Genomic DNA, 17357 nt, shown 5'->3' with positions numbered 1-17357 from the left:
CTTGAAAAGATGATCTACAGGATCTACAAAGAAGAAAAAGTCAGGAATAAAAACAATAGCTAAGATTTGTGTGCCAAGAACTATGCTACGATCTTTCAGATAGTCTAGGAAATAGAAAATTATCCATTTTACATTCTTTTATTTTTTTTTAGCTTTTGGAGTCATACCCGGAGATGCTCAGGGGTCACTCCTGGCTCTGCACTCAGAATAGCCCCTGGAGGTACTAGGGGACCATATGGGATGCTGGGAATCGAACCCGGGTTGGCCGCGTGCAAGGCAAATGCCCTACCTGCTGTTCCAGCCCCTCATTTTACATTCTTGTGAGGAAAAAATACCCCAAGCCGTAGTTGTTTAAAACAATGACAGTTTACTAATTTCTCGTGATTTCTCGTAAGGTTGACTGGTTCATTCTCTGGTTTTGCCAGGACTCCTTCTTGTGCCAGCATTCAGTCTGGAGGGAGGGGAGTTGGACAATTCACAATGGCTTATTTCTCTGACTGTTAGTGCTGGCTGCAGACGGGAGCATCTCCACTCTCCTCAGGACCGCTCATGCTCCAGGGGGCTGTACCATCTTCGTTATCAGTTGGTTTAGGAAAGTTTTGCAGAAGGGTCACAGCAGATGCCACCAGCTTTATGAGGTGTAGGCTCTGGAATCACATACCAAAAACTTGTGTCACTGACTACTGATCAATGCAGTCACAAGCCAGGCCCAACTCAGTGGTGAAATGAATGCACCCATAATTGGCCATGGGCTAAATAAAACAGGCAAAGGCAGAGGCAAGAGTCTAAAGGTGGACCAGAGAGATGGTGGTTGGAAGGCAGAGTTCAACGTGGAAAAGTGATACAGAGGTAAAGCGTTCTGAGCTCAGAGCAATAGTACAGCCAGTAGGACACTTGCTTTGCACACAGTCAACCTAGGTTCAATCTCCAGCACGTCATATAGCCACCAGAACCCTGCCAGGTGGGCCCAAGAAGCATAACAGATAAAGAGCTAGGGCTCTGGTCTCAGAGAAACCTGGATGACATCCCAGTGGTTTTATCTACTAACTCATGCTCATTTCCTCTTTAGAATAAGGACAATTGGGCTGGAATGTTACCTGATGGTAAAACACTTATCTTACATTTGTGAGACCCTGAGTTTGATCCCAGACATCTTCCCTAAACCCCTGCCCCACCAAAATATAATTTTGTGGACCTTTTATTTGCCTCATCAGCCAATTTTGAGTGTTTAAATCTGATTTAGTAAGGTACTTAATGCATCGACTCTACATGTGTTCAGTAATATTAGCAATTAATACTAACTAATGCTAAAACAGCATCTCACTTTCACATCATCATTCCTCATGCTTACTTCAATGGGGCTCTTAGAAGAATCTGGTGAGCTAATATATTATAATGTAAGTGCTTCAAAAGGGATAAAATATTGAGCCTGCACTTAAAAATGTAACCAGCTGATTCAGAGTCCTCCTAAACACTCATAAATCTCTTTTGGAGCCCCACCTTCCTCTGCCCTTCCCTGTTCTCCCCTGCCCTGGCCTGGGAGAGGAGCTACATTTCCTCCCTTCATGAATAACAATTGTGCTTCTGGCCTGGGCTTTTACAGTTCTGTGTTTCCTTCCATTTGGCCTTCAAAGAGATCACAGCCCAGTGTGAGTTTCTAAGTAAGTGAGAAGGCAAATACAGAAAACCCCTGCCTCATCCCGACCCCATCAAATCTGGAGAAACCTCCTTATTGTGTTCCGCCCTCTGGAGAGTCTCACACTGTTCTGTGACCAGAACTGAAAATGGGAGACTGTCCCACTTCACTGAGCCCAACACCTGGGACAAGAAAAGAGCAAAGGTGGAGAGGAAAAATCCTTCTACTTTTTATGAGCAAGAACTTATGCAGTCTGGTGTGTAACTGGGATAAAATATAAACAAAATTATATGACTGCTAAAACTCTAAAGGGACAGGCTGGAGAATAATGTGTCATGGGAGAGATATGTTCCTGAAGCCCCGATTTTATAATTAGCATCATTCAAGTTTAGGCCTGACCAAGGGTTATTTTCTTGGTTTACCTGCTTAACGTGGATCACCATTTACCAATGGCATAGTACGATTTACGATTTAGTCAGCTGGCTCCTTTCAGCTTTAAAATCACAAATATTTTCCCTTTATTTTTCTTTCCGTTATTAGGGATTTGCATTACTTTCCATATTTTGTTACGAAACGAATCACTTTCACATAAAATACAACCATGAAACAAAGCATGCCCTTGAAGCAAGCTCTTTAATATGCTTGTCATTAATGCACAGGCACATTGGCTTCCCTGTGCTCAGGAGGGTACTCTGCTGGTTGGGTGGATGCTCTGGGGAGGAAGGATGGCAAAGGAAGAGGGAGGAAAGTGAGATCAAAGGGGCAGGAGGATGTGCTAATTGAGATAGGAAGTCTGTGGCTCTCAGCTGGGACCTTACATCCAGAGAATCACCCTTTTAAAGAGAGAGATCTAAAATTTTGCCTCAGATCTACCGAATCAGAATTTACTGAGGTAGGGCCTCAGCACCTGAGTGTAAAAATCTCAGGGCAAGGATGTGGCTCAGCAATAGAACATTTGTCTTGCAGGTGTGAGGCGCTGGATTTAATTAAAAAGGGACTCCTTTCAGAGTATAAAAAAACTCAACATTTTTTTGGTCATTCATCTCCAGCAAGAAAAATTTTGCTGTAGATGAATGACCTCAATCTAATATAAAGTAACACTAGACAAATTCTAATGAACAAAGACACTATAGAAATAACCTCTATCACTCAAAATGTCGTTTGTAAAGATCACTTAAATTAAGGCTGAGGAATTGTTCCATATATAAAAAGATGACAAGTTAAAAACTACAAACCGTGTAGTATCCGGAATTGCATCCTTAGAAGAGAAAAAAAATGGAAAACACATAAAAGATATTACAGTTGATAAAAATGAAATATATATTTTGGATTGAAGAACTATATCCATTTTGAGTCTTTCGGATGTGATAACTTCATTGAGATTACATGCTTTATTCAGGTTTATGCAATGTACATTAAAATGGTTCAGGTAATAGTATTTAAAGGAAAAAGAGTAGAGAAAGTACAGCAGCAGGCTGTGTGAAATTATTAGTGAATCTGCATAAGAAAATGCAGCTACACTCTAAACAAGTCTTATAATTGTCTGAAAACTTTAATTATTTTCGAATATTAAATGTTATTAAAAGAGAGCCAGACTAAAAAGATAGTACAGCTGATAAGGCTGTTGCCTTGCACACAGCTGCCCTGGGCTGGTTCCACAGCACTGCATGTGGTTCTCTGAACACCCCCAGAGTGCTCTCTGAGCACAGAGTCTACAGCAAGCCCTGGGCACCAGCAGGTGTTACTCAGCCACCGCCCATCTCCCTCACCCGCCACCCCAGAAAACAGAAATAAGTTTTGCTTAAGTACTTTCAGAGGGTAAAATTTAAAAAAAAAAAAATGGGGTAGAAAAAGAAACAGTAAAGGTGAAAGATAGAGAGCTAATTCATGAAAGGAAGAGCACAAGAAAAAAAAATAGACACACAAAAATGACAATTGATTTTCTTACAGATTACGGCACTTGTAAGAAAATCAAGTGCCGTAACTAGTACAGAAGTCAACTAGTAAGTATGAAGATATGACAAACACGACAATAAGGAGACCCTAGAAGAGCCTGCTCAGTACCTTAAGTCACTGTCATTAGCCACAGCTAATATTCACTAGACCCCTGTAGTTCACCCAGATTCACAACTGTGAGAAACAGTTCTTGTAAATTCTGGTTAAAATATAAGTAATTGATTGGGGCTGGAGCGGTAGAACAGCAAGTAGAGCGTTTGCCTTGCACGCGGCTGACCCATGTTCGATTTCCAGCATCCCATATGGTCCCCTGAGCACCACCAGGAGTAATTCCTGAGTACAGAGCCAGGAGTAACCCCCGTGCATTGCCAGGTGTGACCCAAAAAGCAAATAAATAAATAAATAAATAAATAAATAAATAAATAAATAAATAAATAAAATATAAGTAATTGAGGGGCTGGAGTGATAGCACAGCGGGTAGGATGTTTGCCTTGCACGAGGCCAACCCGGGTTCAATTCCCAGCATCCCATATGGACCTCCAGCACTGCCAGGATTAATTCCTGAGTGCAGAGAAGGAGTAACCTCTGAACATCACCCGGTATGACCCAAAAAGCAAAAAAAAAAAAAAAAAAAAAAGTAATTGAACAGAGAAATGCTGTGAATTTCATAAGCTGACTTCAAGGTCAAACTCTTTCATTCTTGCCAGTTTAGGAGTTCTGCGTCTACTAACTCCATACCAGGCCATTAGGTGCCAGCTCTTTATCCATGTGTCTGTAAATGTTGTAAATGTTAGTGTTTGCTCCTCTTTATCCATCATTGTACTTCCAACCCAGCCCAGCAGAACTGTGATGAAGATCATTTAAGGCCTGATTTGCTGAGATTTGTTTTGTTTGGTGTTTGGCCCACACCTGGCTGTGCTCAGGGCTTACTCCTGGCTCTGCACTCAGATATCACTCCTGGTAGCCTCCAGGGACCATACAGGATTCAGGAGGTTGAACAAAGTTAGTCACCTCCTGGTTTTTCAAGGATTGATTCTGCCATGGAGTTAGGTCTTTTTATCTATTTGGTACAGAAGCTGCTTAGAAGTGTTATCCTAAGGCTCAGATGCTAGGTAATTATGGATTCTTTAATGCTAAGAGTTCCAGTGGCTGAAGAATATGCTTTATTTCAGTGTTATAAATTCTTAACCATGTCTGTGTTTAATGGTGCACGATTTCTGTGTGGGGCACTCTGTCAATATATAAATAGTCCATGAGTATCCACAGCCTCAGAGAGTGGGAAAAGAAAATGAGATTGTTTCCTTCCTTCAAAATGATTATAACTCAACCGATGGTTTCATCATTTCACTTTTTAAAATCATGGTATTTATCATGTAACTGATGGTTTCATCATTACACTATTTTTTTCCAGAACATGATAAGACCCTTTGATCACCCACTTTTTTTCTCTGTCAGCCCCAAACTTCAGAGGACTCTGATGCTTCTCTGTGCCTTGCCCTGCAGAGGAGTGAGCTGAGGTACCTGAGTAAGAGGCAGCAGAGTATGGACCCAGCAAGTCTCCATATTTTGATTTTCAAAAGTCAAAACTCTAGATTATTTTACATGTAAAACCTCATGTTTTTTTCAATGTAATCTATCATTCCAGAAAATTTAAACAATGTTAAGGTCACACCTCAGATACCATAAAAGGCTGCTTGAGAGAGCCAGTGAGGCACTTTCCTTCACACTCTGATAAGTACTTGCCTTTCACTCATGGCCTTCTAAAAGAGATGAAGTGGGACTAACTTCATTTTGTTGTCATATATTCTTTTGGTTTAAAGCCATTGTTAGTCATGTTTTCTTTATCTACTGTCCTAGTGCTGAAAATCATGGCCTAGAAACCAAAATGAGTAAGACATTCCCAGTGCCCCACTGGAACCATGAGCCAGGACTCGGGGCCTACATGAGCGGACTCTGGAAAGGGGGAACTGAAAGGGAGAAAGGAAGATGCTGCAGAGGACTTGAGGTTGAAAGAGCGATTGGTTTCCAGTTGTATCTGGTTTTAAGTCATGTGTGTGTGGTCAAAACCATGCAAAATGCATTTCCTCCAGATTGGGGGCAGGGGAGACCTTGAGAGGGTAAAGAGTGAGAAATTAGTGTCAGAGGGGAGAAAAAAAAGTCCAGGAAGCCATAGAGATATGTTCAGGAAGATGGAGGAGTCTGCTGTTTGTGGCACAGCCTGAGCACCCACCCGGCCCTGCCAGGATTTAAAAAGTCTTGGCATGACCCCTGGGCTGAGCTGCTGTTCAAAGTCATTTGTGCTGGTTGACTGAAGAATTTCACTCAGGTACAAGACTGAAAATAATGACAATTTCTTGCCATTTGGGTGTTCTCAGAAAGATGTTCTTACCCATGAACTTGATCTTTTTCTGTAATTAGTGGAAGCTCAGCATCCACAACTTCTTATTATTCACGTAGTATTGCTTTCATTAATATTTATTGTAGCTGTTACTTACCAAGCCCTTCAGCCAGGAATTGCACTGTACCTATAATAGGAACCTACTCATTTCATCTTCGCAGCCACAGTCCAAATGCCCTTCTTATTTTCATTTTTCTCAAGAGTTATGACCCATGAAGTTTACAACCTAGGAACTTGCAAGATTTCTTGAAATACAAGTATCCCAAGTAGTATCTCTAAGCCTAAAAGAAGACGGACATATGTTTTTCTTAATCTACTTAATAAAAACTCTCTAACCTTAAATTTTAATGCACATCTTTTTTAGAAGCATGATAGCTTCTGCTGATGAAAATTCACTTTGACTCTAATACTATGTAGCTAAATCAAATAGAAATTTAGAAAAACATGTTTTTGTCTAAATTCTTTTATTGCCAGGGTGATAGTACATCAGGTAAGGTTCTTGCCTTGCATGCTGCTGACCCTGATTTAACCATGCAACACTTATCCCCCAGGAACCACCAGGGGTCAATCCTCAGCCCAGAGTCATAAATAACCCTGAATACCTCTGGATATAGGCCAACACCCCTTCCCAACACACCCCTATTAAATACTTAAAATGTTACTGGCCAAAAAGCCCACATTTCTGAGCACAGACTGTAGTAACCCTGAGAATAGCCAAGTGCAGAAAGAAAGAAGGGAAGGGAAGGGAAGGGAAAGAAAGAAAGAAAGAAAGAAAGAAAGAAAGAAAGAAAGAAAGAAAGAAAGAAAGAAAGAAAGAAAGAAAGAAAGAAAGAAAGAAAGAAAGAAAGAAAGAAAGAAAGAAAGAAAGAAAGGAAGAAAGAAAGAAAGGAAGGAAGAAAGGAGAGAAAGAGGAAGGAAGGAAGGAAGGAAGGAAGGAAGGAAGGAAGGAAGGAAGGAAGGAAGGAAGGAAGGAAGGAAGGAAGGAAGGAAGGAAGGGAGGGAGGAAGGAAGGAAAGAAGAAGAGAGAGGGAGGAATGGAAACAGACAGACCCCACATTCTGGTATGAGTTTTCTACATGACTACCTTTCATGAGAAAATGAAAATTGGCTTACTGGGGTCACGCAGGTAACTCAGTGGCAGAGCATTTGTTTTGCCTGTCTGATGCCATGGATTCCATTTTCAGCAGGAAGGAGAGATGGAGAGAAAGAGAGAAAAATTAGAGTACATTGTATAATTCTCTGATTTTTTATGCTTTCTTCTTTTTAAAAGTGTCTGAAAAGCACATGAAATTGCAGAACAAAATTGCTTCCTCAGAGAACTGACCTATTCCTAATCTGCATTGCTTGCTGCTTATTGACTTTTTTCCATTGGCATCCAAAGTTTACATTGATTAAAAAGCTAAATATAGGGGCTGGAGCAATAGCACAGCAGGTAGGGTGTTTGCTTTGCACGTGGCCGACCCGGGTTCAATTCCCAGCATCCCATAAGGTCCCCTGAGGACCACCAGAAGTAATTCCTGAGTGCATGAGTCAGGAGAAACCCCTGTGCATCGCTGGGTGTGACCCAAAAGCAAAAAAAAAAAAAGCTAAATATACCAGAATTTGTGTATGTTATTAGTATACTATGTCTGTAAAATATAATAACATTAATGTAGTAGTATTATGTATTGTGTCATCAGTTTACTTGACACATTTGAAAATTATTCAAGGTCTTCTAAACCACCTTGTCGCGAACAGAGAGCTCAGTAAAATTTAACAGAAAAAAATTAACTCCCCTTTATTTAAAAATAATAGGTGATACAAAGTTAAGGGAGAGGGGAACTGACAATCTGAACCTTTTGTTTGGAATTTGAAACACTCTCTCTTACCAACTGCAGCAGGAAGTAACCAAACAAACATTAAAAAAACAGTACTCTGTTCTGCCGGTGTCTTGGGCTGTGGTAGGGCCAAGGCTGTACATCAAACATAGCAGTTTCCCAGGTGATGGTGCTGCCAAGCTGAGATTGACTGTTCTAAACTATCTTCCCCCCTTTGACCCTTCATGTTCCATCTTCCCTCCCACTCATTTTGGTTTTTGTTTAATTTATTGAATCATGAATTACCAAGTTACATTATTCATGACTGAGTGTCAAGCATAGCATGATCTAGCACCAGTCCCTTCACTAGTGTCCCCTTCTGTCCACCAATGCTCCAGTTTCCCTCCTGTCACCACCCCCAACATCCCCACCCCCACCCACCCTGCCCAACCTGTCCTTATGGTAGGCAGTTTTCCCTTTTTCTTTTAAGGCAGTGTTTGTTTGCAATTCTGTTACTGAAGGAATATCCTGCCTATCACTTTGCCTCCTTTCAGCACCCAGTTCTCATCCAAATTGACAGCTTCCCCCTATCTTTGTCTTAGTGGTCCCCTTTCCTAGCCCCCAATCCTTCACTGTGGGAGGCTTCCTACCAAGGACCAGTTCTCCTGGTCTTCCCCTCCTATTCTTTTTCCTACTTCTCCTTCCTTTACAAAATCCATCTTCTCATCTTCCTTAGTGGTTCATTGCACCTCTTTTTATTCCTTCTCTTCTCCTTTCCTCCTCTTTCCTGTTTTGATAGTTTAGAGTATTGACTCATCTCATAATATTAATGAGCAGCTATAAAGATTCCTTCATTCATTAATTCAATACATATTTGTTGAAACTCCACTCTAGGCCAAGTTTTAAGACAGTCCAGGTTTCTTCCTAAAGAAATTCCTCAGCACTGGGGGAAGGCAGACAATATACAGCTCTATAAACTAGATTCCAACTAACTGCCTTTAATGCTCTGAATTAAAGAGATGGTTTACCAAAACAAAGAAAAATAAGAAGACATTTCTCTCTGGAACTTAGAAGAAGCACTGCCCTATTAATGTGTGTTTAACCTGAAACCAGAAGTTTGGGAGCAAGAAAGACAGTCACAAAATCTGGGGATCAAGAAAAGAAACTATGGCTGGAGTGATAACACAGTGGGTACGGCATTTGCCTTGCACGTGGCTGACCCGGGTTCGATTCCCAGCATCCCATATGGTCCCCTGAGCACCGCCAGGAATGATTCCTGAGTGCAAAGCCAGAAGTAACCACTGAGCATCGCCGAGTGTGACCCAAAAAAAAGCACTGTGGAACTGTCGTCCCGTAGTTCATTGATTTGCTTGAGCAGGCATCAGTAACATCTCCATTGTGAGACTTGTTGTTACTGTTTTTGGCATATGGAATATTATGCGTAGCTTGCCAGGCTCTGCTGTACGGGCTAGATACTCTTCGTAACTTGCCGGGCTCTCCGAGAGGGACAGAGGAATCGAACCTGGGTCGACCACATTCAAGGCAAACGCCCTACCCGCTCTACTGTCGCCCCAGTCCCCAAAAAAAGAAAAGAAAAGAAGAGGAAAGAAAAGAAACTATAACATGCAAAGATACAAAGGTTCTGGGACAAGGAAAAGAGATCCATAGGAGTGACTTCAGTTCCTAAGTCAGAGTATGGAATGCAGCATATGCTTGGCAATATCTGTTGAAAAATGAGTAAATCAGTGATCAGACCCAGGCAAATGGAACATGAGGGGACAGAGGGATTCTTAAAGTACAGGTCAAAAAAGCCCTTTAAATCATGAGGAGAAGTTGGACTAATCAGGTTACTCTGCCAATCCACTCACTCTTCCCTCCTTCCTACCAGCTGTCCTCACACCCAGATCAAACCCTGAGAAAAAGTTGTAATTCACCTAAAAGTGTGGCTCGGACTTTGGAGAACGAATTTATATCATTCAACCTCTAGGTTCTTAATATAACAAATTCCAAATTAATGCTTGATGTGGTTAAGTAAATGATGACAATAATCAATTTCTATGATAATATGTTTAAAAGGCAGATCTCTGTCCATGTGTGTCTAGTAAAAGTCTCCTCACCCCGGAATCTGGGAAAGGTTTCCTGGTGGCAAAGGGAAGAGGTTGGTCCCTGAACTTACAAAATGGCTGGTCCCAAATTCCTGGAAGGCAGTAACTTCTAAAGTAAATGCAGTGTCATTATGCAGGATAAATAGGTTTCAAAGAAGCTGAGGAATTCCAAACAAAGATGAGAACAAAGGAAATTTGAATTGATTTATTTATACTTTGTGTGGTGGCTCATAGGAAAGATTGTATCTGGCCACTTTTCCCACTCCCCTCCTGCTTTAAATCCTACACAGTTCTCTCTAATTTCTCCCACTAATATGTGTTTCTTAAAAGCAAAATACAGTTAGGAAAGTGCATTTAAAAATTTCCTCCTTGGGGCTGGAGTGATAGTATAGTGGGTAGGGTGTTTGCTCACCTTGCACACAGCCCACCTAGAATTGATCCAGGGCATCCCATATGGTTCCCGAGCACCACCAGGAGTGATGCCTGAATGCAGAGCCAGGAGTAACCCCTGAGCAAAAAATAAGCAAACAAAAAATTTCCCTTCTTGCTCATAATATGTTCATTCTTAAGGTTATTTAATATCAACTAATAATCTTGGAACTCAGTTGTGAACTTTAAGATTCTCTCTCAAAAAAAAAAAATAAAAAACCCACAATCCATTGGCAATTACATTTCTTCAGCAAATAAATGCCTTTGATTGCTGGTCTTTTCCTTCATCCAAATGGCTTTGACCATTTATCTTCATATGAAAATCGATAAAAGACACAAATTTCTAAGTGTATATGTCTCTCTTTGTAAATAACAACACATTGAAAGAATTTTTAAAAAAATCACTCCTTTTCCTAATTGCTGGTTCCAAATGCTCATTGCCTATCATAGAGAAATACAGATTAAGACCAAAATGAGATATCACCTCACTCTTGTGATAATGGCTTATGTCAAAAGCGGCCATGACAAATGTTTGAGAGGATGTGGAGAAAAAGAAATTCTCAATTTGACGGGAATACAAATTGGTACAACCATTTTGGAAAATGATACAGATCTTTCCCCAAAAGCTAAAGATAGAGCTATGATATGATTCAGCAGTTCTACTTTGGGTATCTGTTTGGTAAATACAATTAGCACAGAGATTTATATTCATCCATTGTCTATTAAAGGATGTTTCTAAAGCTAAAGTATGGAAGGAATCAAAATGCTAACCAATAGATGATTGGGAAAAGATGTGGTATATTTATATAGTGCAATAGTGTTCAATTATTAAAAAATGAAATTTTGCCATTCACAGTCAAGTAGGTGGAATGCAAAGAGAGTACGTAAATCAAAATAAGTCAGAGGTAAAAAACACACATTTTATGCAATTTCATCTTCATACATGTAAGATTAAATGTACATGAGAATACATGAGACAAAAAAATCAAAGGAGTGGACATTAATAAAGGGGGCAATTTGAGAAGAAGGTGGAGGGAGGAAAATAAAGTAGAGGGAAATAGGTGAGGAATATTTTTATCTAAAAAAGACATAGGAGAAGGGCAGTCACAAAGAAGAACTTGTTGATTTGGTGGGAAATGGGTTGTTCCATACCCAGTGGTGCCCAGGGCTTATTTCTGGCTCGATGCTCAGGGATCATTTCTAGAAGTGCTCAGGGGACCCTTCTATACAGTGCAGAGGATTAAACCTGGGTCTGCCCTGTACAAACCAAGCACTTTACACTGCTGTAGGATTTCTCTAGCCTTACACAAGGCAGAACTTGATTGATTGATTGATTGTCGAATAAATGATTCGACAAAAAAATTTTAACCAAGAGTAGAAGGGTATTTGGTATTTGTTATATTTTAGTGGGAAGAATTCAAATCTGAGGGGAAATATATGAGAGAAGTTTATAAACTACAATGAGAACTACAAATAAAATGATGGGCCGGGAAGTTAGGAAAGCATGAACTATGAGTGTGACTAATATAAAAGACAAAAATGTGACTATGCAATCTATTACAAAGTAAGTTGACACTTGGGTGGCACATTTGAGTTTACAGTAAGTGCTTACATGTGTGATCTTATTTATTACTCATAAAAGTTCTGGGAAATTTTTACAGTACTGTTCCAGCCTTTTAGACAAGAAGATGACAATAGTGAGTTAAAATCACTCCTTTTCCTAACTGCTATTTCCAAATGCTCATTGCCAATCATAAAGAAATGCAGATTAGGACCGAAATGAGATATTACCTCACTCTTGTGATAATGGCTTACATCAAAAACAGCTATAACAAAAGTCAGTGATGAAAAGGAATAAACTGAATAAAAGGGTCTTATCATAGCAGAAGCCACCTGCAATCTTGCCTTAACTAAAGGAAAAAGCTGCATTGAAAAGTCATTAGACTTGGGGCCAAAATCCAGAGGGTGGAAGCTCTTTAGTAAGACAAGTAAGCTGGGAAGAGCAAAAGAGATCTAGTTTTCCCAGCAATACACAGAGGTTTGAAGTTTGTCCTTCTTTGAGTGTTTGATAACAGTAGCACTGCACATCCTTCTGTTGTTCATCTATTTGCTCGATCGGGCACCAGTGATATCTCCATTGTGAGACTTGTTACTGTTTTTGTTTTGTTTTGTTTTGTTTGCTTTTTGGGTCACACCCGGCGATGCACAGGGATTACTCCTGGCTGTGCACTCGGGAACCACGCCTGGCGGTGCTCAGGGGACCATATGGGATGCTGGGATTTGAACCCGGGTTGGCCAAGTGCAAGGCAAACGCCCTACCCTCTGTGCTATCACGCCAGCCCCGACTTGTTTCTGTTTTTGGCATATGGAATACACCACGGGTAGCTTGCCAGGCTCTGTTGTGCGGGCGGGGTACTCTCAGTAGGTTGCTGGGTTCTCCAAGAGGGTCAGAGGAATCGAACCTGGGTCGACAGCATTCAAGGGAAACGCCCTACCCGCTGTGCTATCTCTCCAGTCCAGTTGATACCAATAAAAAAAAAAAAGAAATATCTCATCTGGTTGCAGATTAGATATCCATAGCATCTCTATAGTGGGAGAAGGTTTTTTTTTTTATTAAAAGCTTTTAAATATATTTTTTCCTAAAAGATCACTGTAAAGATTATCACTCCCCTGTCCCCATGTTTTTCTCCCCAAAGCAGATAGTCAATATAATCCCCACTAATATAACTTTGTCTTTCTGTTTGGAAATTAAGGAATTTTGCCACCCTTTAACAAACATTTTGCTTTAACAAAATGACAGTGTAGAATTTTACCACTTTCGAAAGATGTCAGGAACTGGCACTAAAAGAAAAATGAACGTTATACATTGTGACAATATTTTGATATTAACTCCTGTGGACAGAGAAACTTTTTTTTTTTTTTTTTTGCTGTTAGTGGGAGCTCCTTGACAATCCATTACATGACCATCCAGGTACTGAGGCATTGCTAAATGGCAGAAAGTGTTAAAAACTGAGCTAACTGCAAAAGCTGAGCCTTCAGGAGTATTTTCCACAATCAACGAGTTTATCAGACTTTTTCTGACGTTTGCAGAGTCAGGGATGGCAGTACTGGTTCCTAGCTGGTAACGAAGGGACCGTTATGCTGGGGCTGGCACAGTGAATGGCTGGTGATTATTTGTTCTTGGTTAGCACTATTTGCATAAGATTCTGGAGGAGTCGGGTCTCTACACCAGGAAAAGAGGAGACTGAAGAGTTGGGGGGGGGGTGTCGGCGGGAGGGGGAATCGAGGTCACACCGATAAAGGACAAGTCCCTGGGAGGGGTGGGGGTGGGGGTGTCTCTTTCTCTGGCCGGTGGCAGAGGGGTGCGCGTTTGGCACAAATGCATGCTGAGAGGTGAGAAGCGCAAAAGCGCGAATAAAAGACTTCAGGAAAGCCTTATAGGCGACCTAGGGAAATGTGCTGTGGTCAAGTTGAGCCCTGGGAAAAGCGGCCCTGGGAGAAAGCAGATGAGGAAGATAGGAAGGAAGATGGGGAGGGAGGGGACGCTGGGTGTGGAGGGAAGAAGGGGCGACGGCGGGGGGTGGGGTGCTGGCGAGCGAGAGGGAGCAAGTACTCATCGAGGCCAAATTGAGGCTCTCGGAGTGGGGGGTGGGGAGTGAAAGTGGAGGAAGAGAGGGCGGGGAAGGCGGCGCGGGCCGTGCCCGACGGGACCCCCGAGCAGGGAGGGGGCCCGCCCCGCGCCCCCTTGGCAGCCACAGGCGTTGGCTCCTCGGGGCTCCCGCCCTCGGCCGAGCATTGTTCCTTGGCCGGGAGACGAGGAAATTGCCTTTTGATTGCGGAAGTCCGCGGCCGGGGCCCGGGGCGAGGCGGCGCGGGTCAGGATGGCAGCGTGGGAAGGGCGGCGCGCCGCCGGCCCCCGCCGCCTCCCGCGTCCGCCGCGCGCCCGGCCCGGCACTAGCAGCAGCAGCAGCAGCGGCCGCCGCGCCCGGGACGCGCCGCGCGCAACAAGTGCCCCCCGGCCGCCCGCGCCTGGGCCGCCCCGCGGGGACGCTGGCGGCGCGATGCGGAGCCGGGGAGCCGCGCCCGCCTGCTGGATCGCCCTGAGCTGGCTGCAGGTGAGTGGCGCCGGCCCGCCTGCCGCCCCCCGTTCCCGGGCCGCTTCTGGCGAGCGAGGGGCGCGGGGTTTCTTCCGCGGCCGTGGGAAGAAAGAGCCAGAAGCGCTGCTCCCTCCTCGGGGATGCTCTTCTGTGCGCCCAGCCACAGTTGTCAGCTCATCCTGACGCCCGAGGCATAAAGCGACTTTCTGTCTTCATGGGTGCCCGTGTGTGTGTGTGTGTGTGTGTGTGTGTGTGTGTGTGTGTGTCTGTCTGTCTGTCTGTCTGTCTGTCTGTCTGTCTGTCTGTCTGTCTGTCTGAGCGCCCAGCCACACTTGTCAGTTCATCCTAACCCCCTAGGTATGAAACTACTTTCTGTCTTCATGGTCTGTGTGTGTGTGTGTGTGTGTGTGTGTGTGTGTGTGTGTGTGTCTGTCTGTCTGTCTGTCTGTCTGTCTGTGTAGGACACTACCGCGAAGGAGAATGTTATCATCCGCTTCTGCAGGGCAAAGGGACCACTGAAGCTGGGGCAGGGGTGGGAGAACCAAGGGTGGCTGTGAACTTGACCCTGGCCGGTGCACACACGCGCTTCAGCTGTTGTCTCTGGTTCCTTTGCAGACTGTTCTGGGGGAGCCACTGAGATGTAACTTCACCCTGACTGAGTCCAGGGTCTCCAATCAGTCGGTGTTTCTCCAGTGGAGGACTTGGGGCTCACCCTGTAACTTTAGCCTCGTCTACAGCAGTGACACCTCGGGGGCCACGGGGGGCCACCCTATTAGGATTGACAACAATACCTATGGATATAACCCCACGGATCTACTAGCGGGGACCACCTATAATTTCAGGATTGTTTCTCTGGATGGAGAAGAGAGAACCGTGGTCCTGCAGACAGGTATGGTGACAGGTGCAGGTGGATGGGGGGGAGGGGTTTGTGTGTGTGTGTGTGTGTGTGTGTGTGAGAGAGAGAGAGAGAGAGAGAGAGAGAGAGAGAGAGAGAGAGAGAGAGAGAGAGAGAACCCGTGGAGATAAATACAGAAAAAGATCTCGGATCTGTCAGAGCCTTGTATGTCTGGCTTTCAGGGACTTAAGTGCTGCAAACAGTGCACTTGCCTGGTAGAGGGGGGTTGCTGCAAAGAGAAACGGTGGGGTGTGGAGAAACTTTGTTAAAGTGGTGTGGTTTGAGCTAACATGGCATTAAATTGTCAAGCCCTGGAATAATTTTAAGTAAATGTTTTTAGAATAAATAATGGAAGTGCAATGATTAGGCATATGCCTTTCCCGAACAGAGTTTTATTTTTGGAATCAGGACATAAAATTTTCAGGCATATAATAGAGCCATTCATTGGGGGGAAATTGGGAAGTTTCCTTGAAATGAGGATATGAAACTTATTATTTATCACTTGGCTAATTAAAGCAGCAGATACTCAAAGAATGCCTTTGGTTATTCTACTCCTTGAATCCATTATTTTCCTTGCACTTTTGGTTAGCACTTCCAAGTGTACATGGTAAGAATTTTCTTTCTTATCTCTGTTCTCAGCTGTTAACTGATTTGTTCCTAGCGGATTTGGTCATTCAGTCCCAGGTTCTTACCAAGTTGCAATCAGTAGCTTAGGGCAAAGTTGTGTATCTCAGTGAGCAGGTTGGTCCTCAGGTGAATTTGCTAACAACTCTGATTTCCTGTGACTTCATTAGTCTTCCTTTGACATTATCTTCATTTGTTGCTCCAGCGTAGTCTCACTTTCATCCAGAAGGTCAGATTTAATCACAACAAAAATCTGGAAACCAAATTTCAAATATCTGTGGTCACTATTGTTTCACTCATTAGCCCGAACATAGGTCATGTTAAGGTTCTTGAAGAGGTGTGTAGCATTTACTCCTCAACAGTTACAGCAGGAAAGGCAACTTGTTTCTTGTAATAAGTCAATCAAATTAATTCTTATGCTTTTTTTTTCCCAAAGAAAAAATTTAAGAAAGCCCAATTGCCTCATTTCTCTTATGTTAGATAAAACTTCTAGGTAATTTCTAAGATTTTCAGGAATTTAAACTGAAAAGGGATGCCACTTCTTAAGAATTTGCTTAGCTTTTCAGATGCAAAGACTGAAACCAACTATATGATGAGAACATTTGACAGCAATTTAAGTGGCTGGGCTTTCAGTGGTTGTTGTTGAAATCACAATGAAATCACAATGTTGTTGATTTCTTGCTCTGTGAAGATAAGTTTATGAACAGCCAAATTGCTAATGCTGTGAGGTGTATGAGAGGTAACTTAGAAGTGCTCCTTACATTTGATAAGTCTGTGTTGACTGGGGCAGAATGATTTGTAAAAATTGCTTTCCCTTCAGAGTTTTGACTTTTTGGAAAAATGATAATGGAAAAGAATCTTGTATGTGTACTAGTTAGAATGTGCTCTGACTTTAATTATGCATGCAGGTATTTCAAGTCCAGAAACGTTTTTGCTTCTCATGAGCTGCATTGGGCTGGAGCGATTAGCACAGCGGGTAGGGTGTTTGCCTTGCACATGGGTGACCCGGGTTCGATTCCTCTGTCCCTCTCAGAGAGAGCCCAGCAAACTACTGAGAGTATCTCTCTGGCATGGCAGAGCCTGGCAAGCTACCCATGGTGTATTCGATATGCCAAAAACAGTAACAAGTCTCACATGGAAACATTACTGGTGCCCACTCAAGCAATTCAATGAGCAACGAGGTGACAGTGATACAGTTAGCTGCACTGAGTTGGAGGGCACTTCATAATGTGTTAGCATTCAAATTTTCATCAATTTTCTTAAGGAGGTACTTTTTTACAATGATACCTAACACTACAGATCTTAGGGTGTTAAGTTCCGTAACAAATGTGAAGGTTGAAATTTGCAGGCACTTTATATTATGATCACTTTTTTTTTTGGCTTTTTGGGTCACACCCAGTGATGCACATGGGTTAGTCCTG

The 17357-nt window shown here is 42.7% G+C and overlaps 1 protein-coding gene across 1 annotated transcript in view; it reads left to right on the top strand.

Moving 5' to 3' along the window:
• Positions 1-17357, top strand: part of PTPRB (protein tyrosine phosphatase receptor type B) — a 135388-nt gene that overhangs the window by 15796 nt on the left and 102235 nt on the right. The window contains exon 4 of the mRNA XM_055118539.1: positions 15033-15306. Within this exon, the coding sequence (XP_054974514.1) occupies positions 15033-15306 (274 nt within the window). The remainder of the gene's footprint in view (positions 1-15032; positions 15307-17357) is intronic.

Source organism: Sorex araneus, chromosome 10 (genome assembly GCF_027595985.1).
Source record: "Sorex araneus isolate mSorAra2 chromosome 10, mSorAra2.pri, whole genome shotgun sequence".
NCBI classification, from domain to species: Eukaryota; Metazoa; Chordata; class Mammalia; order Eulipotyphla; family Soricidae; genus Sorex; species Sorex araneus.
Note: the sequence above shows the minus strand (reverse complement) of the source record. Positions and strands in the feature narration are given on the sequence as shown.